The sequence below is a fragment of the Macaca nemestrina genome, chromosome 1, assembly GCF_043159975.1.
Source record: "Macaca nemestrina isolate mMacNem1 chromosome 1, mMacNem.hap1, whole genome shotgun sequence".
In the NCBI taxonomy this organism is placed as follows: Eukaryota; Metazoa; Chordata; class Mammalia; order Primates; family Cercopithecidae; genus Macaca; species Macaca nemestrina.
The window spans coordinates 86,389,475-86,417,224 of NC_092125.1; the positions used below are offsets into that span (position 1 = coordinate 86,389,475).

General features: G+C 56.3%; 2 protein-coding genes and 1 long non-coding RNA gene across 8 annotated transcripts in view; all 3 read left to right on the plus strand.

Annotated features, from left to right (window-relative positions):
• LOC105499663 (uncharacterized) overlaps positions 1-4,987 on the plus strand; it is a 28,865-nt gene extending 23,878 nt beyond the window's left edge. The window contains exon 4 of the long non-coding RNA XR_011615193.1: positions 3,060-4,987. This is a non-coding gene — a long non-coding RNA (uncharacterized lncRNA). The remainder of the gene's footprint in view (positions 1-3,059) is intronic.
• A 3,798-nt stretch (positions 4,988-8,785) lies between these two features.
• On the plus strand, positions 8,786-16,694 carry LOC105499666 (guanylate kinase 1). Of its 6 annotated transcripts, none has more exons than XM_071081701.1 (9): positions 8,948-9,066; positions 9,831-10,536; positions 13,265-13,378; positions 13,782-13,823; positions 14,590-14,686; positions 15,154-15,292; positions 15,363-15,447; positions 16,118-16,203; positions 16,412-16,694. In XM_071081701.1, exons 2-9 carry the CDS (start codon positions 10,341-10,343, stop codon positions 16,442-16,444), a joined length of 792 nt encoding a protein of 263 aa, XP_070937802.1. In that variant the 5' UTR covers positions 8,948-9,066; positions 9,831-10,340; the 3' UTR covers positions 16,445-16,694. The 6 variants fall into 6 exon arrangements, with proteins under 6 accessions (XP_011770704.1, XP_011770700.1, XP_070937806.1 ...); XM_011772400.2 differs by having other exon boundaries at positions 9,831-9,995; XM_011772402.3 differs by lacking the exons at positions 8,948-9,066; positions 9,831-10,536 and adding an exon at positions 8,786-8,862.
• Positions 16,695-17,501: 807 nt separating this feature from the next.
• Positions 17,502-27,512, plus strand: LOC105499668 (gap junction protein gamma 2). The gene is made up of 2 exons (XM_011772403.3): positions 17,502-17,793; positions 25,404-27,512. Exon 2 carries the CDS (start codon positions 25,423-25,425, stop codon positions 26,746-26,748), a length of 1,326 nt encoding a protein of 441 aa, XP_011770705.2. The 5' UTR covers positions 17,502-17,793; positions 25,404-25,422; the 3' UTR covers positions 26,749-27,512.
• The last annotated feature ends 238 nt before the right edge of the window (positions 27,513-27,750 follow it).

The following is a 27,750-nucleotide window of genomic DNA, read 5'->3' on the forward strand; positions in this document are numbered from 1 at the left end:
TTTGAAATCAAACCTGGAAAACCAGTGTGAACAGCCCTTGGCCATTCTGACCTGCCTAATGGGCCACACAGGGTTTGGCAGATGGACTTCATCCAGATGCTTCCTTCACATGGGTATCCATATGTCTTAAGTAAGTTAGCATACTGAAACATTAATTACTAAGCATAAGTTTAAACACTTTGGCATCGTGTTTTTATATGGTATAGAGAAGCTAAGTGTATTTAGGTCTAGTAATATGAAATATTGTTTCCGGAAATTATGAAATGGAGAATGCTGATATAAGTTCACCACAATGCTTGCTAGTATTCTAGAAATTAAGATTCTAACAGTTAAAAGTTATAATAACATATGGGATTAAACTACTAGAAAGAAAACAACTTTGTCTGCAAGGGAAAAAATATGTGTTTGATAGGAAAAGATATGAAGAACACATTTTTGTTTAACAAAGGGGTTATAAATGGTTTGTGGAAATTTTGTGTTATCAAACCTGACTGAAATTGAATGGATTTATTTGAATGGTTTTATTAAAATTAGCTTTAGCATTAAGAGTACACCGGTGCAAAAGTAGTATTTGCTCTTTGTTAAGATGACAAAGTTTTCTCGGAGTATTGGTCTGAGAATGTGAAGGATTCTTTTTCCTTTCAATTGGTGTGGGAAAAGAAGATTTTGTGGTTTTGTTTATTTGTTTGTTTGTTTGACAAGGAGTCTCGCGCTGTCGCGCAGGCTGGAGTGCAGTGGCCGGATCTCAGCTCACTGTGACCTCTGCCTCCCGGGTTCACGCCATTCTCCTGCCTCAGCCTCCCAAGTAGCTGGAACTACAGGCGCCCGCCACCTCGCCCGGCTAGTTTTTTGTATTTTTTAGTAGAGATGGGGTTTCACCGTGTTAGCCAGGATGGTCTCGATCTCCTGACCTCGTGATCCGCCCGTCTTGGCCTCCCAAAGTGCTGGGATTACAGGCTTGAGCCACCGCGCCCGGCCGATTTTGTGTTTTATCAAGATAATTTTTTGTGCTTTGGCTTTTATTAGGTCTTTATTTTTTATTTTTATTTAGTTATTTATTTTTGAGACGATGTCTGGCTCTATTGCCCAGGCTGGAGGGCAGTGGCACCATCCTGGCTCACTGCAACCTCCGTCACCCAGGCTCATGCATCCTCCCACCTCAGCCTCTCAAGTAGCTGGGACTACAGGTGCACACCACCAGGCCCGGCTAATTTTTGTATTTTTTGTCAAGATAAGGTTTCACTATGTTGCCCAGGCTGGTCTCAAACTCGTGAACTCAAGAAATCCACCCGCCTCAGCCTCCCAAAATGCTGAGATTACAGGTGTGAGCCACCATGCCCAACCTGGGTCTTTGATTATTTAAGTGAGTCTTCACAACATTAAATACCTAAGTTTTTGTTGACAACGCTATAACCTATATTTGCCTTTTGAAGTATTTTATTACTCTGGTTAAATCAATGACTGTTATTCCACAGTGACCTGTGATCCTATTTTAATCAAGTGTTTTAAACTTTTTTACATTTTGACAAATTTCCCAAAATCCAATTCTAAATTAAGTCTTTTTGAGTCAAGCTAATTTTGGGATATTCCAGAAGGCCTCTGGAACATCCAAAAGAGATATATCAAACCAATTATTTTCATTTGGCATATTAAATTATATGGGGGCCAGGCATGGTGGCTCACACCTATAATTCCAGCACTTTGAGGGGCCATGGTGGATGGATCTCTTGAGCTCAGGAGTTCAAGACCAGCCTGGGCAACATGGTGAAACCCCATCTCTACCAAAAAACAAAAGATTAGCCAGGCATGGTGGCACACAACTGTGGTCCCAGCTACTCGAAAGGCTGAGGTGGGAGGATTGCTTGAGCCCAGTAGGTGGAGGTTGCAGTGAGCCAAGATTGCAGCACTGTACTGTCACCCAGAGTACAGAGTGGGTGACACTGGGTGTCAGAGCCAGACTCTGTCTCAAAACAAAACTATATGGGAAGTATTGTCAAATAACTGATGCTAAGCCATCTTTGAATTATTTTTGTATGAACGTGTTATTAATATGTGTTTCATAAATTGTATAAAATTTCTAAGACTCCGGTATGTTAGCCATGATTTTGGTTATTTTGTTAAATTGTTGTATGCCACAGAAATAATTAAATTATCTTGTCAACTGAAACATTATTATTAGGCACTCTCATCAGCTCTTTACCCATGGCCATTTAAAGTCTGGTTGTTCACAGTTAATTGGTTTACAATCATGCTTTTCTAAAAGTGTTTTTCAAGCAACTATAATCCTAAAGTGGTTGTGTCTTCAAGGAGATGCATGGAAACCTTGGTGCTTTGGGAAAAACTCTCTCAAATCGGGTTTTTCCTTTGTTCTCACAGAAGAACACAGAAGACTTCTGTGATGAAAGGTGTAGGGTTTTTCACCACACACCAGGCAGCAGACACCAGCGAGGTGTCCTCCAATTCAATTCTAACACTATCTACCTGGAGATAGTGTCAGATTTCACAGGCTTGGGGCTCAGTCCTCAAGACTGCCCCCGACACTCTCAGACACCAGTTGCAATTCCAGGTCTCAGGAATGTCTGATCAATTGGCTTCAAGTTGGCGGTGCCACAACCCTCTCTTTGGGTTTTATTAATTTGCTAGAGTGGCTCACGGAACTCAGGGAAACATGTTTTTTGTTTCGTTTTGTTTTTTGTTTTTGTTTCTGTTTTGAGACAGAGTCTTGCTCCATTGCCCAGGCTGGAGTACAGTAGCATGATCTCGACTCACTGCAACCTCCGCCTCCCGGGTTCAAGCGATTCTCCTGCTTCAGCCTCCTGAGTAGCTGGGATCACAGGCGCCCACCACCATGCCCAACTAACTTTTATATTTTTAGTAGAGACGAGGTTTTGCCATGTAGGCCAGGCTGGTCTTAAACTCCTGACCTCAGGTGATCTGCCTGCCTTGGCCTCCCAAAGTGCTGGGATTATAGGCGTGAGCCACCATGCCCAGCCAATTTTTGTTTTAACTTGAAACACAAACGCTTTATTTAAAGACTCATCTGAATTCCTGTGTGGCAGGCCAAGAATAAAATAAAGGAGAACGCAGCACACCATTCTCACCGGTCAAGTGGTCGAACCCAACATCCAAGACCCAGCGAGCAGCCAAGATCAGTGCAACCTCCCGACCTCTGGCTCTGACTCCAACAGGGTGAGCACAGACCCCTCGCACATGGAGCCTTTCACGTTGTGGATGATGGAGCAGCTCGTATCCTCCATAAATTCCATGCGCATCTGCGTGCACTGTCCCTTAGAGCCAGCTCTGCCCAGAACCTTGGTGACCCTGGCCAGCTTGATAGGCTGCACGTGGCTGGTGTCCATGATGGCAGTGCGGTGGCAGTTGGGTTAAGATAACACTTACGTTTGCTAGTTTATTAAAAAGGGTATTTTTAAGGATACAAATCAACAGCGAGATGAAGAGACGCATAAGGTGAGGTCTGGAAGGGTCCTAAGCACAGGAGCTTCTGTCCTCATGGAGTTAGGGTGCAACATCCTCCCAGCCTGTGGATGAGTTCTTCTTCACCTTTCTCTCAGCCTTCACATGTTCAGCTCTCTGGATGCCCCCCAAACCCTGCCCTGTGGGCCTTCTATACTTTATTGGTTGTCCATGATAGAAGCATGGACAACTGTGTCAAAACATGATTGAATTAAAAAAAAAAAGTCTGATCTAAACCTAGCAAGACATCTCCACATCCTTCCTCCAGAGTATGGGGAAGGGCCCTTTCTGGAATGAGGGTCTTTTGATCCACAATCAGATTAAAGTCCTGCCTTGGGCAAATGAAAGAGAAGGGCAGAGATATTCTGTCTCCTGATACCCAAAACACCCAACATTATAACAAAAGACTGTAACAATGGTTCTTAGAACTATGACCTAGGAACTGTGGACAAAGGACCTAGGAACTGTGGACAACATCTCTATATCAGGACACCACAGATGGAAAAGACTGTGACACGTACAGGTTTCTGATGATTTTAAGATCATACCATTGGGCTGGGTAGGAATTTCTAGAACTCTAAGGGAAAAACTAGACTCACCAAATTACTAACCCAACATCAAGCAGGACAAAAATTAATCACATGAGACTAAATGGACTGACGAATTATGGGTTTCTATGTGTTTTTAAAATTCAAAAATATTGCTGGTTCTTTCGTTTTTCAGATTTAAGGAAACATTTTCTTTTAGGCTATCTATAGCTTAAGGCAATTTGGTAACTCATACCTTTGTGAACAAAAATGGAGACATTTGCTTTTTTCTCCCTACCTGATCCTTCCAGAATTTAGAAACTACTCATGAGGATTCTTATTTTTATGACAAAATAATTATTTACATATGTTCAATAGAATCTGCTGTTGGCTGGGCATCTCAGTCTCCCAAAAGTGAGGGATTAATCCCAACACTTTGGGAGGCTGAGATGGGAGGGAAGATCACTTGAGGCTAGAAGGTTAAGGCTCTAGGGAGCTATTATTGCACCACTGTGCTCCAGCCTGGGCAACAGAGTGAGGCCCTGACAGAAGAAGAGGAAGAAAGAAGAAAGAAGAGGAAGAAGGAGGAGGAGAATCTTCCCTCTTTATAACAGGACACAACTGGAAATATTGGATATATTATGACTGGGATATCGAAATTGAGACTGTAGATACAGACTTTGCCTGCAGTACTTACAGACACATTCTGTCTACACTGGCTTCCTAGCGTTGAAAGATTTTTAAAAGTTCATTCTGAGATTCCTGATCTAAAGTTCCAGCCAAGCAAACTTCAAAAGAGCCTATGTGGTTGATTGCTATTCTCACTGAACTTCCCTAAATAAGCGGAGCAATTTGATGAGGCTAAACATTTTGCAAACAAATTAGTCTTACTCTGATTATCTCTGGTAGAAATGAGGGGCAACTGTAAAGAGAAAATGTATGTTTCAGAAGAAAGAACATTATAGTACACTTGTTATTAGATTGTAGCCTTGTTTGTTGTTCTAGAGTTTTTGTTATCTACCTGCAGAATGGACTGGACCCTGAATTCTTCTTGTTTCCTCCAATACATGTTGACAACTCTCCACCTTAAGAACAAAACTACTAAGCTGGACAAGTCTCATGCCAATGTGTGGACCATACAGAGTTCACCAAACCACCTGTTGTCATAACCAGAGAGTCATATTACAAATCAGGACCAGAAGTTGACAATTTTACACTGTGATGCTTTTCCCCAGATATCCAAACAGGACTAGCCCCTTGCCCCTCTCAATTTTTCCTTGCTCATGCCTACCTCTTTCAGTAGTTAGAATTTCACACCAGTAGCTTCTGTGGGTTACCTGATAAAAATATTGGGTCTGTCAGGCCAGACTCTGATCTTTATGACCCAACAGACTCTTTAGTTTACTTAGTGGGTAAGTTTGGCAACATCCCTGATGCAACTGTTTGGCACCAAAGCAAACCAGACCCACTTTTTCTCACTCCCTGCCTTAATTTTACATAGATTACCTACTAGCTGAACACGAAGGGGTCTTGTGTGGTTTCTGGCACATCTTGTTGCACAAGGATAAATACATCAGGTATTGTAGACTCAGTTGCAAAAAATTAACAAACAGGCTACTTGGTTAAAATGGGTAGACCCATTTTATATAGTTTGATCTATTCAGTTTTCGTTGGTTGGGTTCATGGGGACCCTGGCTAAGGAACATACTCCAAACCCTTGGTATTATCCTCCTGACAGTCACAATAGTGGTCTCCCTGGTGCACTGTATCCTTTCAAATGTTTTAAGTGTTTGCATGTGACCATCCATTGAACATCAAATGGCCCCTCTTCAGCTGGAATGACAAAAACACAAAGAAATGCATGATCATGGCCAGGCGTGATGGCTCACGCCTGTAATCCCATCACTTTGGGTGGCTGAGTAGGGCAGATCATGAGGTCAGAAGTTTGAGACCAGCCTAGCCAATATGGTGAAACTCCGTCTGTACTAAAAATACAAAAATCAGCTGGGCATGGTGGCGGGCACCTGTAATCCCAGCTGCTCGGGAGGCTGAGGCAGGAGAATTGTTTGAACCCAGAAGGCGGAGGTTGCAGTGAGCCGAGATTGTGCTATTGCATTGGGTGAGAGGGCAAGACTCCATCTCAAAAAAAAAAAAAAAAAAAAAAAAAAGGCATGATCATGGAGACACTGTAACCTATCAATGACGTGATGACGTGTTGAGATCAGAAACCCAAACTGATAGTAACTGAGAGAGGCACTTTTAAGTTTTGGTCAAGCTAGGTGACAGCCGGATCAAAATGGGTAAAAATTGTTTTTAAAAGATCATGGGAGGCCATTGTTTTGGACTGAGCTCTTGCGCTAGGTTCCAATAGACCAGACCAAACCAAAATTAAATCACTTATGTTAAATACCACATAAGAAAATAAATCCCAAAACAGATTAGTTTTTCCTCAGTCGGCATAATAAGGACGTCCCTTCTGCTCTCTAACCCTTACAAAAGAGTAACCTGAAGTAAGCTAAGGTTACCAATCTGTTATTTTTCTATCTTGTTTCCTTATTCTCTTCACCTTACAAAACCCATGGTTCTGATATCGCCCAGGCAGGGGGTTTTTATTTTTATTTTTTTGAGATGGAGTCTTGCTCTGCCGCCCAGTCTGGAGCGCAGTGGCGCATTTTGGCTCACTGCAAGTTCCACCTCCCGGGTTCACACCATTTGCCTGCCTCAGCCTCCTGAGCAGCTGGGACTACAGGCGCCCGCCACCACGCCTGGCTAATTCAGGCAAGGGCTTTTATTCTATTTTGTAGAATGAAGGCTGCCTCAATTCATGAATCACAAATAAAAGCCAACGAAACCAATGAACACATATGACATAATTTTGCCTCTGACAGTGAACTTTCCCTTTTTTGCCTAAAAAGCTTCTCCTTGCCCACCTCCCCCAATGCAGCACCCATGGTCCGACATAGCACATATATTCCAGGTTGCAATCCCTTGTCCAACAAACTTTTATTAGTAGTATTTTAAAAAATAGAGACGAGGCTTTGCCATGTTGCCCAGGCTGGTCTCCAACTCCTGGGCAAGTGATCCATCTGCCTTGGCCTCCAAGAGTGCTGGGACTGCAGGCATGAGCCATGGTACAACAGCCTGGCCCCAACATATTTTTTAAAAGTTGTATTTTTTAAAGTTTTACTTTTTTTCTTGCCCTCCTGCAGTTCACATTCAATTATGTTTTTTTTTTGAGACGGAGTCTCACTCTGTCATCTAGGCTGCAGTGCCATGGCTCCATCTTGGCTCACTGCAACCTCCGCCTCCCAGGTTCAAGTGATCCTCCTGTCTTAGCCTCCCCAGTAGCTGGAATTACAGGGGCACACCACCACACCTAGCTGATCTTGTATTTTTAGTACACGCAGAGTTTCACCATGTTGGCCAGGCTGGTCCCAAACTCCTGGCCTTAGGTGACCTGCCTGCCTCGGACTCCCAAAGTGCTGGCATTACAGGTGTGAGCCACCGCACCCGGCCTTCAATAAAACTTTTTTTAAAATTTAAAATAGGCTGGGCGCTGTGGCTCAAGCCTGTAATCCCAGCACTTTGGGAGGCCAAGATGGGCGGATCATGAGGTCAGGAGATCGAGACCATCCTGGCTAACACGGTGAAACCCCGTTTCTACTAAAAAAATACAAAAAACTAGCCGGGCGAGGTGACGGGCGCCTGTAGTCCCAGCTACTCGAGAGGCTGAGGCAGGAGAATAGCGTAAACCCGGGAGGCAGAGCTTGCAGTGAGCTGAGATCCGGCCACTGCACTGCAGCCTGGGAGACAGAGCGAGACTCCGTCTCAAAAAAGCAAAAAAACAAAAAATAAATAAACTTTAAAATAATTTTTAGAAATAGAGTCCCATGGCCAGGTGTGGTGGCTCACACTTGTAATCCCAGCACTTTGGGAGGTCAAGGTTGGTGGATCACCTGAGGTTGAGTTCAAGACCAGCCTGGCCAACATGGTGAAACCCCGTCTCTACTAAAAACACAAAAATTAGCCGGGCCTGGTGGCGGCCGCCTGTAATCCCAGCTACTCGGGAGGCTGAGGCAGGAGAATCGCTTGAATCTAGGTGGCGGAGGTTGCAGTGAGCCGAGATGGCGCCATTGAACTCCAGCCTGGGTGACAAAAGCGAAACTCCGTTTCAAAAAAGAAAAAAAGAAAAAAAGAAGGTCTCGATCTGTCACACAGACTGGAGTGCAGTGACACGAACACCGCTCACTGCAGCCTCGACTTCCCAGGCCCAAGCGACTGTCCCAAGTCAGACTCCCGAGTAGCAAGGACTACAGGCACAAAAAAACTTTTTAAATTTTTTGTACAGAAGGGGTTTCCCTATGATCCTCAGGCTGGTCTCCAACTTCTGGCCTCACGCGATCCTCCCGCCTCGGCCTCCCAAAGAGCTCGGATCACAGAGGTAAGCCACGCGCCCGGCCACATTTCCCAATTAATGGTTTTTGAAGAGTGGCCGGCTTGGAACGGGTTGGCGGAGTCGTTGGTTAGTTAGGCCCCTGCAGTGTCGATGGAGGACGAAAACGGCGCTGTGACATAAGGGGGAGGAGGCGGGCTGGCGCAGCTCTGTGACGTAGCAGATGAAAGCCCGGCCTGCGCTGCACTGAGGTACTTCTCCGAAGGACAGGGAGGGACAAGTACACCGTGGGCGGGGCCGGCGGGTCGTGGCCGGCGGGTCGTGGCGTTAATTCGCGCTGTGAGGAGGCGGGCCGGCGCCGCGCTGTGACGTAAGCGGGAGGAGGCTGGCTGGGAGGGCGGTGTGGTGAACGCCCCTGCGGTGGCTACAGGCCGGCGCAAGTGGAGGCGGGGCCAGCGCGGCACTGAGGTAAGTACTTCCCTAAGAGGCGGGGAGGAACGAGTCAGACATGGGCGGGGCAGGCGCCTCATGACGTCAGTCTCTCGCGCGTGCAGAGGTGGGCCGGTGCGTGGCTGTGACGTAGGTTCAGTGGGCGGAGGAGGTGGTCCCAGATGCTGCGGCGCCCGCTGGCCGGGCTGGCTGCGGCCGCCCTGGGCCGGGCCCCACCGGACGGTGAGTACGACGAGCACAGTCGCGAGGGTGACTCGCGGCGGAGGCGGCAGCGGCCCCTGCGCTTTGCGGTCGCCCAGTCCACGCCGCCTCCGGATCTGCTTCTAGCCGGGACACCCTGTGACACGTTCAACTGTGGACCCTGAGAACTGGGGAGCTCTGGAGGGCGGACGGGCGGGCAACGTGGGGGAGCCCCTGTCCCGGAGGGCGGGGCGCTCCTCAGGAGCTGAGCGGACCGGCAGTTCTCGCAGCGTCGAGCTGCTCCTCTGGCGCGTAGGAGCGCTCGGTGTCTTCCCGACAGCTGGGCACGCTGCCAAAGACAGCAGCCGGGAGTCTCTATCGCTGGCCCGGCGCGGTGTGCGCTCTGGTTCCCACCTTACTCTGCAAACCCGGGGGTCCTGGGCGGATGGAGCTGGCTATTCCGGGGCTCCCAGGATTCTGCCTGCCCCGCGGCACGGCGCAGAGATAGGGACTTGGGGAAACTGCAGACCTGTCTCCCGACGCATGAGTGTGGCATTTGGGGTTTGGATTCTCCCAAGGCCAGAGTCTGGGTTGAGGTTCTTGAAGCTGCCCAGGTGCCATTCTTGAGCGTCGCCTTAGAAGTATGCCCCAGTAAGGACTGGTGTGGGAAGCAGGTGCCTTAAAGTTGATTTTGACCCTGCATGTTGTGGGCCTCGGTTTCGCCTCTGCTTGAAAGAGGCCAGTCCTGGTACCCCGGGCTGGGTCCTGCTCTGCTTCCCTGAGCTCATGGCCCCTTCCTGTCTCAGGTTTGCTCTGCCCTTTGCCCGGGGTTGCTGTCGAGGACCCTGTGCAAGACTCGGCCTGTTTTTCTTTCTCCCTGATGGACAGACCCAAACACAGCCGCGCAGCATCGTGAAGGGCTGGGGTTTTCACGCGTCTGTGGCTCTGGAAGGGCCCGGTTTCCCCAGGAGGTAAAGGAATGTTCCTGTCCCCCTGGGGGAAAGAAAGTGAAAACGAAAGCGCCCTGGCTGCTCCTGGTATGGTCCCATTTAAAACGAGGTTGCTGAAGGCTAGGACGCGTGCTACCCGGATGTGTGCCCAGAGACCCTACATCCAAGAGCAGCCGCCTGGACCACCAACCTCCCCTTCATCCAGCCGACCCAGCCCAGAGCCCAGGCCCACGTCTAGTGGATTGTGTCTTACGAGAGGCCAGGCAGGGGCTGACTTCTCTCGGTTCTCAGAAGGTCGAGCCCTCTATTAGCATCTCCTGGAACAGTGGGCAGAGGGCAAGGTGGTGACTCTGTTCAGTCCTTAGGATGGTTGGAAGCCGGAAGGAGGAGATTCTGCCGCCAGAGCAGGAAGTGCCTTTCCAGGAAAGCGGCTGCTGGGGCAGCATGGGAGCCCAGTCCAGGGAGCGTTCTGGCAGAGATCATTCCGGAACGTGGATCTGCGCCGGCGGCTCCCAGGAGACCTTCCATCTCGGAGCTCCTGTGGAGACCACGTGCCTGGCAGGTCCTTACAGTTGTGGGTTGTGTGGCTTCTTGCCAGGCAGCTGACTGGGGTTTGCGACTGTGGGTTGGTGAGAGTGGAGAACACAGAATGTTGTTTGCTGGAATGCTTCTCTCTGCCCACAGGAAGACACCTTTGGCATGTGTATTCTGGTCAGGGCAAAGTCAGGTTCTGTGATTTCCACCCCAAGATTGTAGGAGCCATGAGGCCTGGGCCACAATTTTCTCCCTTGGTTGTGCTCCGTGAAAGGTGGCTTTGGTGTCCGCTCTGCCACTGGTCTCTCCCCAGGCAGGCAGGCAGGCAGGCAGGCATCCTGTGCCCCCACCTTGTCTCCAGTGGTGGTGTGGCTGTGCTTCTGCAAGGCCCTCCCTCAGGAGGAAGGAGGGGAGGCCTGGTCAGTGGAGGTCACCGCTGTGTTTCCTTCCGTGTGAATTTGTAGTACCATCTAGGTTCAGACCCGAAAAGCTTGGAGCCAGGGGCTGGGGGAAACAGGGCAGGACCAGCCTCGGGGTAGCCCTGTTGGGCCCACCAGTGCCATGCTGGCTGTGGGTTGGCAGGGTGGAGTGACCTTAAGAAGGGCCAGCTCTGGAGCAACAGGGCAGAAGCTCACATGGGGTCCAGCCCACAGGACCGTCTGAGTAGTGCTCCCATATCGGGTTCTTTGAAGCGCGTGATCTAGCCTAACTTTTTCTCCTTCGTATTGGAAAAGTCACCATAAGATCATCAAGTCTTAATTTCTGTGATCGTGATGCTTCAAGTAGGTGTGTAGCTATTGCTGGATGTGTCCTGAGAACTGCACCCCTTCTACCCTGGCGAGAAGCAGGGGCTCCAGAAATTTATGCAAGTGGCATGGCTCATTGATTGTGGGAGACTCTGGGGGGCTTCTAGCTAGTGTATTATGGGAACCAGGCTGTGGGGGTTGCAGGGCTCACTGACTGGGAGAAGCTGAATGGATGAAGAACCCTGGCCACTGTGGTGCGTGCTGATGGTTGGCTGGCACATAGAGGAGGTGTGCTAAGCGCAGGAGCAAGTTCTGTGGGTGGGAGAGCCAGGAGGGCATGGAGGGCATGCTGAGATGAAAACGACATGTGCTTGTGACAAAAAGCCCAGAAGAGGCAGTAAGGAGGGAGGAGTCTATCCCTTACGGAGAGCACATGGACTTCTGGGTGGGTGCCCTGCAGTTCCCTTCCTCCTGAGTCTTTTTAACTGGGGGTCTGGGGTCAATCAATGACATGTATGCGTTACAAGTGTGCCTGTGTGGGTACATATGTGTGGTCTGTATGCATTTGTGTGCATGTGTGTGCTGTGTGTGCATGCATGTGTGTGTGTTTGTGGTAGGTTTGTGCACACATCCTGCATACCTTTGTGCTTGGGAGTGGCATGTGTGTGGTGGGTGTCCCTGTGCATGATGGAGTTGCAGCCGTGGTGCATTTGTGAGATTACCTCGGTGGCCTAAATTGGGGATTAGGAGGGCATCCTCAGGTCCTTCCCGCTGTCTGCTCGTCTGCCCACAGGCGGCTGTGCCCCAAACAGGAGGAGGCCATCCACGCCTTGCCTGAGTTGTGTCCAAGGTTTGCGCGTCGCCAGGGGTCTGTCCACTTCCCTCTGCCCCGGTCCCTGAACACAGCTGCAGTGCATGGCACCACTCCTTAGCTCTGCTCTCCACCCCAACTCGAAGACGCTGCCCTGGCCCTGTGTGCAGCTCACGTGGGCTGGGAGGTCAGGGCAGGTGCAGGTCTTGGGACAGGAGCTGGAGCCGTCTTTTCCTTCCTGCACAGCCGCAGAGCAGGTGGACAGGGCTGCTTCCCTGCAAGGGCCGAAGGCCAGGCCCCCTGGGGATTTATTCCTGGCTTAGAAGGGCGGGGCCAGAAGCAGGCGTGGTGGGGATTAGGGACTCAGCACCCTCAGCTCTCAGTCCAGCAGACAGACCCGCCCCAGGCTGGCCACAGAGGCTGCACCCCAGCAAACAGGTAGGCGCTGTTCCTGGGGAGGATTCCCACCAAGCAAAGGCCAGCTCCCGGGCCCTCACCTGCCACAAGTGTCCAAGCTAGGATCCTGTTTGCCGTCCCCTTGGAGGCTGGGAGGGAGACCTCCAACCCCCTCTTGGCATTACCAGCATCACAGATAGGAGTCCCAAGTCCGATGAGAAGTTCCTGGAATGGGCATAGATTCAGCAGATCTTGACAAGGCCATATCTGCAGGGTATGGTGCCAGAGGACAGAGGCGGGACAGGGACATTTCCATTCCAGACCTAGCAGCCCAGCACTCAGCATCATGCATGGGAGCAAATGGCTGGGCTCCTGGGTGGGGTGGGGGTCTCAGGGCAGGCTCCCAGAGGGCTTGGAGGTGACTCCACCAGGTGGGGACGGTAGCTCCCGGGTAGGGTGTGATCAGAGTAGACAGCATCGCTTACCAGGGACCCCTGGGGAGGCTGACAGGGTCAGTGGGTTCAGTGGTGTTGGATTTCAGTGGGGGGCTCCCCTGCCGAGAACCCAGCTGGCTTTCCATTCGTCTCCCGTGTGCCCAGATCCTGGTCTGAGGGCCACTCTGTGCATGCCGGGCCTTCCAATGTGACAGAGCTCAGGGGGAAGAATACCCAGGCTCTCAGGAGACTCTCAGGCCAATGTCTCCATCCCTGGGTCAGCCCTTTCCTGCCATGAAGGCAGAGGCAGCTCAGCAGGTGGGGGCCAGAGGCCACACTGCTATCCACAGCCTCTTCTCTCACCCCTAGGCATGTCAGGCCCCAGGCCTGTGGTGCTGAGTGGGCCTTCGGGAGCTGGGAAGAGCACCCTGCTGAAGAGGCTGCTCCGGGAGCACAGCGGCATCTTTGGCTTCAGCGTGTCCCGTGAGTCCAGGGCTCTTGCGGGGGGATGCGTAGACCTCAAGGCTGCTGAGTAGTCCCAGCAGCCTGTGAGCAGGCCAGGAGCCTGAACCCAACAGGCACACTCACCCTGCAGACTGTCCGCACTCTTGCCCACTTCCTACCACACAGAACCTGAGGTTATTGCACTCCTGCTGTCCCGCGTGCCTGTGTCTCCCTTCCCTGGGTCTGTTGAGTGCTGATAACTGGGCTGCAGTGTCTCTTTCTGGGAGAACCCTCGCCTTGTAGACTCCTGCGCCTTCCCAGCTGTGTGCTCCACTGGCTGCCTGCATCCTGGGGCTCAAGTGTTGTCGGGACTGCAAGGGGAACGCTGGGTGGGGCAGTGCGCTCTGAGCAGTCCCTGATGGGTGACAGGTCTCTCTGCTAGATACCACAAGGAACCCGAGGCCTGGCGAGGAGAATGGCAAAGGTGAGTGGGGTGGGGCCCTGTGGCTGGAGCACCCCCAGTGTGAGCAGGGCTACTGGGCCCTACAGCTGTGTTCGCTGTGCTGCCCATCTCCTGCCCCCATTGATCCCTCATCTGTGAGATGGGTCCTTGCCTCCAAGAGCCAGTGAGCTAAATCAGGGTGTCAGTGTCACAGTGCGGTGTCGCCTTCCTTGGGTACAGTGTGAGAGGCGGGCCAAGGCCTGGGGCTGTCTTCCTCCCACCCTGGAGGCGGCCACAGTGCTGCTGTCCCCAGCCCTGTCCTGGGCTTATCAGCACTTTTGAGCTGTCTTCTGGGGTCCTGGTAAAAAGGGCTACTCTGCCTGCCTGATTCAAGACAAGGGACCCCCTTCCCAACAGCACCCCTGCCCCGTAATGTGCAACCCAGTGGTCTCCAGTCACCCCACCACATCATCCCCTCTGTAACCTGATGGTCACCAGTTCCCCCACCACCTTCCCCCAGCACCTGTTGATCTCCAGTCCCCACTCCCCCCACCACCAACTCCCAACTCCCCCGCTGGAACCCAGTCTCGTATCTCCATCAGTGAGGACAGTGTGAGAAATGGTGTCTGGCTCAAGCACTTGGCAGCACTTGAGGGGTCCTCAGACGTCTCCTGCCCGGCAAGGATCTGACCGAAGCAGTCGTGGGCGTGGGAGGGGCCTGCAAGCATGCCTGGGTTGGGGGCGGCTGGCCCTGGAAGCCCTGGTGCAGGTCCAGTCTGCCCTCTGGACTGCCTCTCCTCTTCCCCAGATTACTACTTTGTAACCAGGGAGGTGATGCAGCGTGACATAGCAGCCGGTGACTTCATTGAGCATGCCGAGTTCTCAGGGAACCTGTATGGCACGAGGTGGGCCACGCGTGGGTGCGGGTGGGCTCCCGGGATTGCTGTGGGCGGCAGGGGTTCAGGTAGTGCCTGCTGCCTGCCCGCCATCCACACCACCCGCCCCATGGTTATGAATGTGGCCAGGTTGTGGCCCAGGGCCAGGCTCCCAGGTCTGTGGCCCTGTGGTGGCTCTTTCACGAGACTACTGGGCCCGGTCCTGCCACCATGCGTTGTCCTGGCAGGGTGAAGGGTACACAGGACACCTCGTGCTTACTACAGGCACCTTGGAGAGTGGGTGGTCTGTGTTCCCTGTAGGTGGGGCAGGGTGTGGGGGTAGCAGGTTTGAGGTGCTGTGGGGTGCTGGGTTCACGCCAGGCCTAGGCTTAGCTGTGGGAGGAGAATGCTGGGCCTGGGAGGACCTGGGTGTCCCTGAAGCTCCTGTAGGCCTCGGAGAGCCCTGGCACCCCTGCTGACCTGGCACCTGCCTCCAGCAAGGCGGCGGTGCAGGCCGTGCAGGCCATGAACCGCATCTGCGTGCTGGACGTGGACCTGCAGGGTGTGCGGAACATCAAGGCCACCGATCTGCGGCCCATCTACATCTCTGTGCAGCCGCCCTCACTGCATGTGCTGGTGTGTGCTGGGCAGGGTTGGGGGCTGGGGGTCAGGGCATGCCAGGCTCTGACTGCCACCCCCTTTTTAGGAGCAGCGGCTGCGGCAGCGCAACACTGAAACGGAGGAGAGCCTGGCGAAGCGGCTGGCTGCTGCCCGGGCCGACATGGAGAGCAGTGAGTGTGCCGTGGGACTACCAGGGCATGCCAGGAGGGGAGTCCGGGTTCTGAGACCTTTGGCACCAGGGACCCTGTGGGTCCCCAGACCTTCTGACATCTGGAGTCCCTGTGAGGGTCCTCAGACCTCCCAACTACCTCCCAACACCTAGAGTCCCCGTGAGTGTCCCCAGAACTCACCCCAGTCACCAAGGGTCTCATTGAGGGTTCTCAGATTTCCTTCTGTTACCTAGAGTCTCCGTGAGGGCCCCCAGACCCCCCATCATCCAGGGTCCCATGAGATGTCCCCTACCTTCTAGCCCCGGGGGTGTCATGTACATCCTCTTACAGCTGTAGCTTCCCCTCTGGGTCTGACTGCAGCCCACAGGAAGAGGGCATTTAATGTTCTGCTGTGTGTATAGAGGACACTGCAACCCCTAACCAGAGTCCTGATGGGTGCTGGTGTCCAGACCTAAGGTTTGGGGCTCCAGAGAGAGCAGGAGGGGTACCTGAGGACTGAATCCCAGGGGGCGGCCCTTCCCTACCCTGCACAGGCCCAGCTGGGCTGGAAAGCTGTCACACAGCCACAGCGAGGACAGCCGCAAGCCAGTGGGCTGTTCTGGGGGTCGTGTGGGACTTGGGGTGGGGCTGCATGGGCTCACTGTGCCCTGACCCCAGGCCCCACCCACAGGCAAGGAGCCCGGCCTTTTTGATGTGGTCATCATCAACGACAGTCTGGACCAGGCCTACGCGGAGCTGAAGGAGGCGCTCTCTGAGGTGGGCCCATTCTTGTGCCTACCTGGGCAAGGCCCAAGGGGAGGCCTTGGGGCCAGGCCTTTGTTGTCCAGGAAGCCACTGAGGTCAGATGGGACAGTCTTACCCAAGCACTGGCATGAGACACCAAGGTCCACTGTGGAGGGAGAGCAGGAAGCCCAGCCCTTCCTGGATACCAGCCCTCCCAACTCTCTTTCTTCCTCACTGGCAGGAAATCAAGAAAGCTCAAAGGACCGGCGCCTGAGGCTTGCTGTCTGTTCTCGGCACCCCAGGCCCATACAGGACCAGGGCAGCAGCACTGAGCCACCCCCTTGGCAGGTGATAACGGCAGCTCTGTGCCCTTGGCCAGCACATGGAGTGGAGGGGATGCTGCCCCTGTGGTTGGAACATCCTGGGGTGACCCCCGACCCAGCCCCACCGGGCTGTCCCCTGTCCCTATCTCTCATGCTGGACCCGGGGCTGATATCCTAATAAAATAACTGTTGGATTAGAAAGTCCATAAATGAGTGGAACGTGGCCCCGAGGTTGGTGGAGCCCCATCCTGATCGGGCCCCATCCTGATCAGGCCCCGAGCTCCAGCAGCCCACCCTAACCACCAGCCCCAAGGAGGACCACCAGGTGGCCTTTGCCTAGGCATCTGCTGCCTGTCGGCTCCTGGCTGCCACCCCAAGGCAGCATCATGCTTGACTGGCAGCCAGGGAAGGTGGCAAGGCTGGTCCCAACCCGCCTGGTGGGCCAGCAAGTGGAGAGCAGGCAGCAGCTGCACCGGGCAGCCTGAGGCTGCAGGGGTGGGCCCTGAGGGCTGCCTCTTGGTGCCCAAGCTCCTATGGATCTGGCATGGGCCAGAGCTTCCAGGAGAGGCCCCTGAGCTCTGACAGCTGGAGGTTCTAGACCTCAAGGCATGGGGGATTCCTTGAGGGAGATGCCCCTCCCCTCGCGGCCCTAGGGGCTGTGTGTTGTGTGTGGGGAGCCTGTGGTCAGGCCACCTGCCTCCTTCCCCTGTGCTCCCCCAGCCTGCCTGTCTAAGGCGGCACAGGGTGGTGCTGCCGGCCACCCCTAGGGTCAGCCCCAGCCCTGTTCTGATCCTAGGTGAGGTGCTTCTGGGGTGGGGTGCAGACAGATGGGTGGGAGAGAGGGAGGCAGGCAGGGCGCCCGGCCGGAAATGGGGGCGGGGAGCAGAGTCCCCGCCCAGAGCCCAGACTGGGGCCTCCGGAGGATACAGTCCAGAGCCGCCCAGGCGGCTGGGCAGGGCAGGGGAGGGGAGGGGAGGGGAGAGGAGGGCAGGGGAGGGCCCGGGCAGCCCCCAGAGGCTTGCTCCAGGACAGGTGGACTGAGCTTCGGAGGCTGGGGCTGGCCTCTGACCTGCTTGGGCCTGGAAAGCCCTGCCCGCTGCCCTGCCCCCCAGGACAATCAGGGATTCAGACCCTGAGGCTGAGGGGGGAACAATGGGGCCCTTGAGGGCCCCTCCTCCAGCTCCCATTGTGCTTGGTGGCGAGAGGTGGCTCTGGCTCGGCCACACACCCTCGGGGAGGACCAGCATCCAAGCAGGTGGAAGGGGTCTGAGGGAGACTGGAATTTTCTGGCCTGGAAAAGGTAGGGTGCTGGGGTCCATGTATGTACCTCATGGGGCTGGGGGCTGTTGCCCCAGGAGACAGCCTCACCCTGTGCTCCTGACCTTGAGTTCCTGAAGGAGGGAGGGCTTCCTGAGGACCAGCCCCAGGAGGGTGCACTCCTTGCGCCTGCCACCCTCTCTTGGGCTCCGCTGCTCCACGCAGATGGTGGGGTGGCCCCGGGCTCCGTGTCTGTGTCCTTCAGGCCCAGCTGCCTTCACCGCAGGATGGGCACCAACTTGCGGGGTCTGCTCTGGGACAGCTGGCAAGTGGGAGGGGGCTGCCTTCAGTACCTCCCCCAGCAGCTGGGGCCCCTCAGGCAGCGGTAGGGCTGGCCTCTGAAACACCAGCCAGCTGCATTGTGTCCAGGCCCACTCTCCTACCCTCAGCGGCCACCTGGACATGAGGGGGCTGGCCTGCCCCTTGCACAGACAGACCTGGGGCCCTGCTCAGTCTCCTTCATAGAAGACCACAAGCCAATAAGCTTGCACTGGGGCCCAGCCTAGGCCTGAAGCGCAGCAGACCCTGTGGTCAAGGAGCCATCCCCAGTGCTCGTCAGTGCTGTGATTAACTGGGTGGAGGCCCCCCCTGGGGTGCTGGAGCAGGCCCTCAGTGCAAGGAAGGGGCAGCATGGCTGAGGAGTGGGAGGCCCGCATCCCGCGGGGAGGGTGGAGCACCCCAGGGCTGATGCACAGGGAGGCCACGGCCCAGGCATGGGGGCCCCCATCCCAGAGCTGGATGGCAGTGAGCCCAGGATTCCTGGCTGCTGGGCATTCAGGAGGGAAGAGACGGGTTCGTGGACCCTGAGGGGAGCAGGTGGAGAGCAGGGACAGGCTTAGGAGGCTGGGGTAAGCATCACCCCCTCACTCCCACCATGCATACCCCCCAGGGCTCCATTTCTGGAGGATGTGTGGTCAGCTCCAGGCCTGCAACAGCCCAGGAGGCTGGCCGGGGGGAGCTGTCCAAACTGCAGTGATGACACACTCCCAGCCTGACCCAGGCCTAAGTTGACCCCTTGGTCCACCTCCAGGGGAGGAACAGCCCCTCACTTCTGGGCCTGACAGCTCTGTACCTGCTTGGGACCCCGAGGGAGGGGACTTGAGAACGGGCTGCAGGAGGGCCCACACATTGACAGTGTCAATTGCCAACAACCAGAGGGGGAAGAGGGCTCCATGGGGGAGGAGGCACCAGCCTGGATGTTGCCTCACCAGCTGCACCTGTGCACGGCCCTGGCAGGGGCTGGGGACCCCACAGACTCATACCCCCACACCATGTTCCTCAGTGTTCCCTCACTCCCCTGGCATTCCTGAGCACCATACCCGTGCTCTTGGGCTCCTGGGGATCTGGTCAGTTTAGGAGTTGTGGCAGGCCATGTGAGGGGAGCCATGATGTGGGCAGGCACTTGGGGTCTTGGTGGGGGCACCTTGCGTTCCTGGGCCTGGGGGGAACTCCCTGAAGGAGGCGTGTGGTGAGGCTGAGTCTGAATAGGGAGGGTTCATGGCTATGTGTGAGAGTGAGTGTGTGAGCCCAGCTCTATGTTGAGCTCGGGCAGCAGTGTACATGTGGGAGTGTGGACTGCTTATGTGTGGAGGGTTGGAGGGAGGAGCGTGCACTGTGTGTACATGTGAAGGATGCATGAGGATGGCTGGTGCCCACAGCCAGTGGGCCTACAAGCTGCACAGGCAGGACAGTGAGGCCGGCCACGGAGCTGCTGGGGCAGAGTGGGTGTGGAGGGAGGGTTCCAGGCCTGGGGCTTGGGTCCTGGGGGGCCGAGCTCTGCACCTCCCTCTGGACCAGGGCATCCAGAGGAGCATGACTGAGGGTGCACTTGGGGCTGACCATCCCAGGGCCTGGGCTGTCCAGGACAGGCAGCTGGGGGCTCAGGCAGGGACATGGAGGACAGGTACGGGAGCTGCCACCATAGAGCTGAGCTCTGGGCATCAGGGTAGGGGGCTACGGCCTGTTGGGGGTGAGGAGAAATTGAGGCCTGAGGGTGGGTGAGCGCTGTACCCCCCCTGAGTGAGGACCGTCCCCACACAGGGCCCCGCAGTGGAGTGCAGGGGTAGGAGGGGACTGTGCCTGCAGGAGCCCCAGGGAAGTGGGACTGGGAATCTGCTTTGGACTGAGTGGACAAGCGACAGCACAGTGCCTGCCATGCGCTGGGGTCCCATCATTTTCAGGGAGGGGAGGAGCCTGCCCCAGGGTCCCACCTGGTGAACTGTGTGCGTGGGTACCTGTCTGGTGGCTGCCCTAAACTGCAGAAAACACCCGTGCTTCGTGGCCTGCCCTGGGAGGGTCTGCAGATGGAATGAAATACCTGGGCCCCTGACCCTGTGCTACAGACCTGGCAGGGCAGGGCTTGTTCCTCTGTGTCCCAGGACCCTCATTCAGACCCAGGATGAGCAGGAGGTTGATGGGGGAGGAGGTCCGGCTCTGACTGGTGTCCTGAGGTGCCAGGACACCAGGACACTGGTCAGAGCTGGCCCAGCCAGGTTTGCAGACAGGTGGCCTCGGCTTGGGCCTGCTTGCCCTGAAACCCTTCCCAGAGGTGGCCCCCACTGTGAGCCCCCGTGGTGAGCCCCTTGGCTCTTGCCGCACACCCTTTGAAGCCCTTCCCGTGAGTCCCTGATGGCACCAGGGTGAGACCGTCCCCACTGTGAGGCCCCCTTTTACACCCTGGCCTAGTAGCGAGCCCCCGTGAGACCCTGGTCCCCAGTATGAGAACCCTGTGAGCCCCCGGCCCTCCACCAATGCCCACATCCTCCTCTACTTCCCACAGCCTTCCCTGGGGCTGACCCTGCCTTACTACTCCGAGACCTGGGCCAGGCAGCGTCCTAGCTCCTGGCCTCCTGTGGCCACCCCCCTACCTCTCCCTGACATACATTACTAACCCCAGCAGCTCCCTCCTCCCAGACTTTGAAGCCCAAGGGTGCTTCCAGCTCTTTGACCAAGCTGAAGCCCCTCCCCACCAATCCTCATTCTGGGCACCCTGGAGGTGTAGCTTTGGGGTGAGATCTCTTGGACTTGTGTGCACATAGTCTACAAATCCCGGGCCTGGCTCCCTGGAGGCCAGCACCCCTCCCCTCTCCTCCTGAGGGCCTCCACCAAACCCCTGCTGACAACCTCATTCTGCAGCACTATCCCAGGGCCTGGGCTGTCCAGGACAGGCAGCTGGGGGCTCAGGCAGGGACATGGAGGACAGGTACGGGAGCTGCCACCACAGAGCTGAGCTCTGGGCATCAGGGTAGGGGGCTACCATCAAAAAAAAAAAAAAAAGGAGATAGGGTCTCGCTCTGTCACCCAGGCTTGAGTGCAGTGGTGTGATCTTGGGTCACTGCTATCTTCCCTTCCTAGGTTCAAGCGATTCTCCCACCTAAGCTTCCTGAGTAGCTGGAACTACAAGTGCACCACCATGCCTGGCTAATTTTTGTATTAAGAGCACATTTCTTAATATAAATAAATAAAAATTGCCAGCATGGTGGCATGTGCCTGTAGTCCCAGCTACTCAGGAGGCCAAGGTGGGAGAATTGCTTGAGCTCAGTAAGATTTACAGAAATGGCCGGGCGTGGTGGCTCACGCCTGTAATCCCAGAGCTTTGGAAGGCCGAGGCAGGCGGATCACGAGGTCAGGAGATCGAGACCATCCTGGCTAACACGGTGAAACCCTGTCTTTACTAAAAAACTTCAAAAAATTAGCTGGGCGTGGTGGTGGGCGCCTGTAGTCCCAGCTACTCGGGAGGCTGAGGCAGGAGAATGGCGTGAACCTGGGAGGCGGAGCTTGCAGTGAGCTGAGATCATGCCACTGCACTCCAGCCTGGGAGACAGAGTGAGACTCCGTCTCAAAAAAAAAAAAGATTTGCAGAAATGTTGTGAGGATAGTGCAGACTTCTTATAGACTCCACACCCAGTTTCCCCGTTGCTGACGTCTTGCATTAGCGTGACATGCTCCTCATAATGAATGGACCAGTATCGATGAGCTGGGGTTAACTGAGGTCCTTGCTGTATGCAGATGTCCTTGCCTCTCCCCTCAGGCTCCTTTTCTGCCCCACCGTGGATCCTACATGGCATCAGTCACCGTGTCTTCCTGGGCTCCTCTTGGTTGCAGCAGCCTCCTGGGTCTCCTTGTATGGGATGTCCTCACTGTCTGGATGAACACTGGCCAGATGTTCTGTAGGATGCCCCTTGGGTGGGATCCCTTTCAGCCTCATGTTTCCTTATGAGTCCTCAGGGGGATGGATTTTGAGAGGAAGACCATGGAGTTGATGTAACCTTCCCACGAGATGCTGTGAAGCATCCACACCATCCACGATGCTTGTGATGGCACCTGGCTGCCTGGCCAGGGTTGGTGTAGGATGCGTGCTGCAGAGGCGTTCTCCCCCTTTCCCTCCCACACCCTCTGAAGCCAGGTTACCAGGTGCAGCCCACAGGTAGGGCTGGGGGTCACGCTCCCCTCCAGTACAGGGTGTCCACATGGCTGCTTTAGATTGACTGTGCACAGGGGAGCTGTCTCCTGTCCCCCATTTGGTTATACATTCAGTCAGGTACCTTGGCTTCTAATCTATGTCAGTCTGTAATCTGTAACACAAGACTACTTGATTTCTTTCACTGCTTAGAGGGATCCAGTCTCAGGCACTGGGCGCTGTACATGCAGGTGCTGCTTGCACTGACTTCCTCTCTTGACACTACAGTTTACTCCAGGCTCCCCTGTACTTTCGCAGCCCCAGCCCTAGGGTCTGCCAGTCCCCCACTAGGGGTTCCTGATTCCTGTGATTGGGAGTGGAGGTAGGAACCAAGGCCTGGGCCCCAGGTAGGTTCTTGCTCCTAGGGTGTTTTTGCATTGAGGCCTTTGCAGGCGCCAGAGCAAAGGTGTGTGTCTGAACCCAGGTGCATTCACACATCTATATTTTCTATAAAACTGCCCACATCTCTGTGAGACACCTTGCGGTCTCCAGCTGTGATCACATGGAATAGTCACCAGCAGTGTGGAAGGCCGTGACACAGCGACAGCCTCAGGGAAGGGCTGAACCTGTGTGTGTGCGCCTGTGCATGTGTGTGTGGCGGGGCCAGGCAGCAAAGGCTCCTGGTGGGAGTGGGCTCCAGCCAGTGTGGGAGCCGTGGGCAGAGCACACGAGGGGATATCTGGAGCCAGGTGTGGAGTGGGGGCAGGGGACCTGGCACTGGGTCAGGCAAGGCCGCGGCATTTGCTCTGGTTAGGAGTCAGGGGCGGGGCAGGAGGCCTGCTGGGTGGGTGTCCTAATGCTCCCCAGGCTTGCAGGCAAGGAGTGAAGTGCCTGAGGCCCTGCAGGCGGGGCCGGGGGAGCCAGGCTCAGGATTGGCTGGGGTGGAGAAGCTGTTCTGCAGGGCAGAGTGGCATTTGGGTGTGGCCCTCTGGCACTGGCTGTGCCTGCTGGGCATCTGAGTGCTCATGTTGGGGGTAGAAGGAGGCCCCGGAGAGAATTGCAGGCTGGAGGTGTGGATCTGGGAGTCCCCATAGGTGTGGCCCTCAGACCAGGACCTGGGTTCTTCCAGGCTATTCCCAGGACCACTATGTGGGTGCAAGTGACACAGCACCCCAGAGCGAAGCGCCAGCTCTCAGACACCAGGGCACATCAGCCCAGGGCTGAGCCACGGTGGTCACCAGAGCTAGCCGATGGCTCCATTTCCTCAGCTGAATCAAGGAAGCCGCTCGGCAGTCAGCCACAATGAGAGTGCTCACACCATGGGCAATGGCAGGCACCATCACTGCAGGCTGCCCCCAGAGAGCTATTTGTTCAATATTGCCCCCACACAGCTGGGCAGGCCGGCCCTGGCACCGAAGGCCTCCTGCCCCATCTCTCCTTTGAGCCTGCTCTGTCTCAGGTTCCTGTCCGGCTGGAATCAGTGGGCCTCAGCCTGCTGTGATGGGTCAGGCGGGGAGGGAGGGGGGCCCTGCCTACCAGAGCCAGGGGGATAGGGGAGGTGGCCCCAGGGCTGTAGTGTGCCAGCCTGTGCATATGCGTGTGCCTGATCACATGTGTGTGTGAGTGCACGGGTCTGTTTGCATGTGTGTGCATATATGTGTATGTGGTTGTGCATACATATGTCTGCATGTGTGTGCATATGCACAAGTGTGTATGTGGCACTGTTTTTTCATGCATGTGTGTCTGCATGTGAGTGCAAACAGGCATGTCTGTGGATGTACACTGGTGATAGTTTGCACATACACATCTGTGTTTGCATTGACCCTGTTTGCATGTGTATCTGTGCATGTGTACGTGTATGCATGTGTGTGTGCATGTGTATCTGCATATGCATTGTGCATGTTCATGCATATGCACGTGTGTGCATGTGTACATGTGTCTGTGGATATGTATCTGAGTGTGTGTGCACATGTGAATGTGTGTGGCTCTGAGGGGTACTGCACAGATGTGAGGAAGCAGGGCCACTTCCCCAGGAACCCTGACTGCCCCCTCTTCCTGCCCCGGGTGGGGAGGCCTCAGCTGCATAAAGAGGCCGGGAGCCTCACCAGCGACTGCTGCTGGTCCCACACCTGCCACCGCTGCCTCCCAGGCCAGGTACAGGGAGAGGGCCAGAGGCAGAGGGAGCTAAGGGGTCTCCTGCCCCAGCGACCCAGGAGCAGGTACTGGCCCCAGGGAAACCGCCAGGAGAGGGTGGGCAGGGGAGCTGTAGGAGCTCTCCCTCCTTGGAGCACAGTCCCTGCTGCACAGCCCTCTCCTGGGGGCACTTGCCCACCTTGGGCTTGGCTGGCCTGTGGCATAGCTGTCTCTGAGGGTCGCAGGTGCTGAGTGTGGCCTTGCATTACTGGGTCTGTAACCTCGCTGGACACCGTCCCTCCTGGACAGACGCCTGGCTTCATCCTGACCCCAGCTGGGGACGGTCTGGGTTGAGATCATGGAGGACCAGGAACCTAGATTGGGCGGGCGGAGCCCTGGAACCCTGGGCACCTGAAAAGGGCAGTGGGATCAGCCGGGGGCTGGAGGGAGGATGGAGGATTTTGCGGAGGCGGAGGGACCCTGACGACCCCTGTCCTGGGTGTGGAGGGAGGCTGAGCAGGGCCTCTGGTGGCCGAGGGGCTATGGGGATTGTGGACTGGTGGCACTTTGGGGTCTGGGATCTGATGGTGGGGCAGGCACGGGGGGTTGTGAAGGACTGAAGGCTGATGGGGCTGCAGGGTCTTGGGGTCTAGGGAGCTGGAGGGGCCAGGAGGGATTGAGTAGGTAGGCAGGCTGGGGAGACCCTTCGGATGCTGAAACTGTGGGACCCTCTCCAACAACCTGGATGCGGCTGGGGCTGGGCTGGTGGTCATGGGTGCAGCAGACACTGAGACCACCAGTCCCCACATTTGAGTAGTGCTTGCCTCAGTGTCCCCATCTGCCTCCTGAAGGCAGCTCACCCAGCTGGGGCCCTGCATCTGCACAAGCAGGGGCGGATCAGGTGGGGGCTTCCACTTCCGTTTAAGGTGGCAAGCTCTACGTCATCGGCTGTGTAAGCAGAGGGGCCAGCCGCAAGGCAAGCCTGGAGCCCCAGCTCTGAGCTCTGAGCGCCGCGGGCTCCTAAGTGCGGGCCCCTGGCTGACCCCCACTCCGCCCCACAGGACCCGCCCGCCCGCCCCTATGACCAACATGAGCTGGAGCTTCTTGACGCGGCTGCTGGAGGAGATCCACAACCACTCCACCTTCGTGGGTAAGGTGTGGCTCACGGTGCTGGTGGTCTTCCGCATAGTGCTGACGGCTGTGGGCGGCGAGGCCATCTACTCAGACGAGCAGGCCAAGTTCACCTGCAACACGCGGCAGCCAGGCTGCGACAACGTCTGCTACGACGCCTTCGCGCCCCTGTCGCACGTGCGCTTCTGGGTCTTCCAGATCGTGGTCATCTCCACGCCCTCGGTCATGTACCTGGGCTACGCCGTGCACCGCCTGGCCCGTGCGTCTGAGCAGGAGCGGCGCCGCGCCCTCCGCCGCCGCCCGGGGCCCCGCCGCGCGCCCCGAGCCCACCTGCCGCCCCCGCACGCCGGCTGGCCTGAGCCCGCCGACCTGGGCGAGGAGGAGCCCATGCTGGGCCTGGGAGAGGAGGAGGAGGAGGAGGAGACTGGAGCAGCCGAAGGCGCCGGCGAGGAAGCGGAGGAAGCCGGTGCGGAGGAGGCGTGCACTAAGGGGGCCGGCGCTGACAGCAAGGCGACGGGGACCCCGGGCACGGCCGGGCAACACGATGGGCGGAGGCGCATCCAGCGGGAGGGCCTGATGCGCGTGTACGTGGCCCAGCTGGTGGCCAGGGCAGCTTTCGAGGTGGCCTTCCTGGTGGGCCAGTACCTGCTGTACGGCTTTGAGGTGCGGCCGTTCTTTCCCTGCAGCCGCCAGCCCTGCCCGCATGTGGTGGACTGCTTCGTGTCGCGCCCTACTGAGAAGACGGTCTTCCTCCTGGTTATGTACGTGGTCAGCTGCCTGTGCCTACTCCTCAACCTCTGCGAGATGGCCCACCTGGGCTTGGGCAGCGCGCAGGACGCTGTGCGCGGCCGTCGCGGCCCCCCGGCCTCAGCCCCCGCCCCCGCCCCCGCGCCGCGGCCCCCGCCCTGCGCCTTCCCTGCCGCTGCCGCTGGCTTGGCCTGCCCGCCCGACTACAGCCTGGTAGTGCGGGCGACCGAGCGCGCTCGGGCGCACGACCAGAACCTGGCAAACCTGGCCCTGCAGGCGCTGCGCGACGGGGCAGCAGCTGGGGACCGCGACCGGGACAGTTCGCCGTGTGTCGGCCTCCCTGCGGCCTCCCGGGGGCCCCTCAGGGCAGGCGCCCCCACGTCCGGGACGGGCAGTGCTACCTCTGCGGGCACCGTCGGGGAGCAGGGCCGGCCTGGCACCCACGAGCGGCCAGGAGCCAAGCCCAGGGCTGGCTCCGAGAAGGGCAGTGCCAGCAGCAGGGACGGGAAGACCACCGTGTGGATCTGAGGGCGCTGGCTTGCGAGCTGGGCCAGGGAGGAGGAGGGTTGGGGGGCTCCGGTGGAAATCCGCGACCCCTTCTCCTCAGCCTTCTCCTTAGCAGGAGGTCTCAGGCAGACTCTGCCCAGAGGAGCAGCCAGGCTGCTCAGGGAAGGGGCTGAAAGCGGCAGAGGAGTGCTCTGGCTTGCTCACTACTGGGGCCAAGGTGGGTTGGAGAGAGGGTCTAGGAGCCAGGAAGGGCCCTCTGCTGTGGTCTGAACCCCAGGGGGGCTGGGGCATTGATTCCACCCCTGTCCTGAGCTGGAATACATCCTCTGGGATGCCAGCTCTTCCCTTTGAGCTTCCCTGCAGCAAGCCATGGAGGCCCTAGGGTGCCTGGTATGGGCATCAGTTGGTGGGAGTGCGGGGGTGTGTATCCCCATTCCTTGCAAGAGGGAGGGCTCTGTTGAACAAGGAACGGGGCTCCTTCAGCCCTCCCCCTCCCAGCCCCAAACTGAGACAGACTGGGAGCTGGGAGCCAGGGGTGGACAGGACCACACCCTCTTTGAGCTTCTGCGATGCCAGCCTTCCCTTCCTCTGGGAGACTTGAAGTTCTGCAAAGATGTTGACCATGCCCTGCATCTTGGACCCAACGGGTGGTGGTCAGGGCCTGGGGGCTCCATGCTGCGGGAATGGGGCTCTGGGGTTCCTGTCTGTGGCCTGTCTGCCCTCCTCCCTAATTCAGACCCAGCCTCAAGAAGAAAGGGAGTAAAATAAAACTAACTTGTTTATAACCTTGTGTGTGCATGTGTATGCATGTGCATGTGTATGCATGTGTACATGTGGCTATGTGTGTGACCGCATGCACACGTATGTGCATTGTTTGCATGTCTGGGTGTATACTTATGTGTGTATGCATGGGTGTGTATGCATGGCTACCACATGGGGAGACATGGCTTAGCTCCAGGCTGGCTGGGAGAAGAGACCCCTCCCCAGGGACAGGCAGGGGAGTATGGTCACAGGCGAGCCCCT

Excerpts from the sequence above, each read along its gene's own strand:
- LOC105499666 (XM_071081701.1), top strand. The coding sequence starts at position 10,341 with ATGGTTGGAAGCCGGAAGGAGGAGATTCTGCCGCCAGAGCAGGAAGTG. Across the intron at positions 10,537-13,264 it reads GGAGACCACGTGCCTGGCAG|GCATGTCAGGCCCCAGGCCT; the intron begins GTCCTTACAGTT and ends TCTCACCCCTAG. Across the intron at positions 13,379-13,781 it reads CTTTGGCTTCAGCGTGTCCC|ATACCACAAGGAACCCGAGG; the intron begins GTGAGTCCAGGG and ends TCTCTCTGCTAG.
- LOC105499668 (XM_011772403.3), top strand. The coding sequence starts at position 25,423 with ATGACCAACATGAGCTGGAGCTTCTTGACGCGGCTGCTGGAGGAGATC.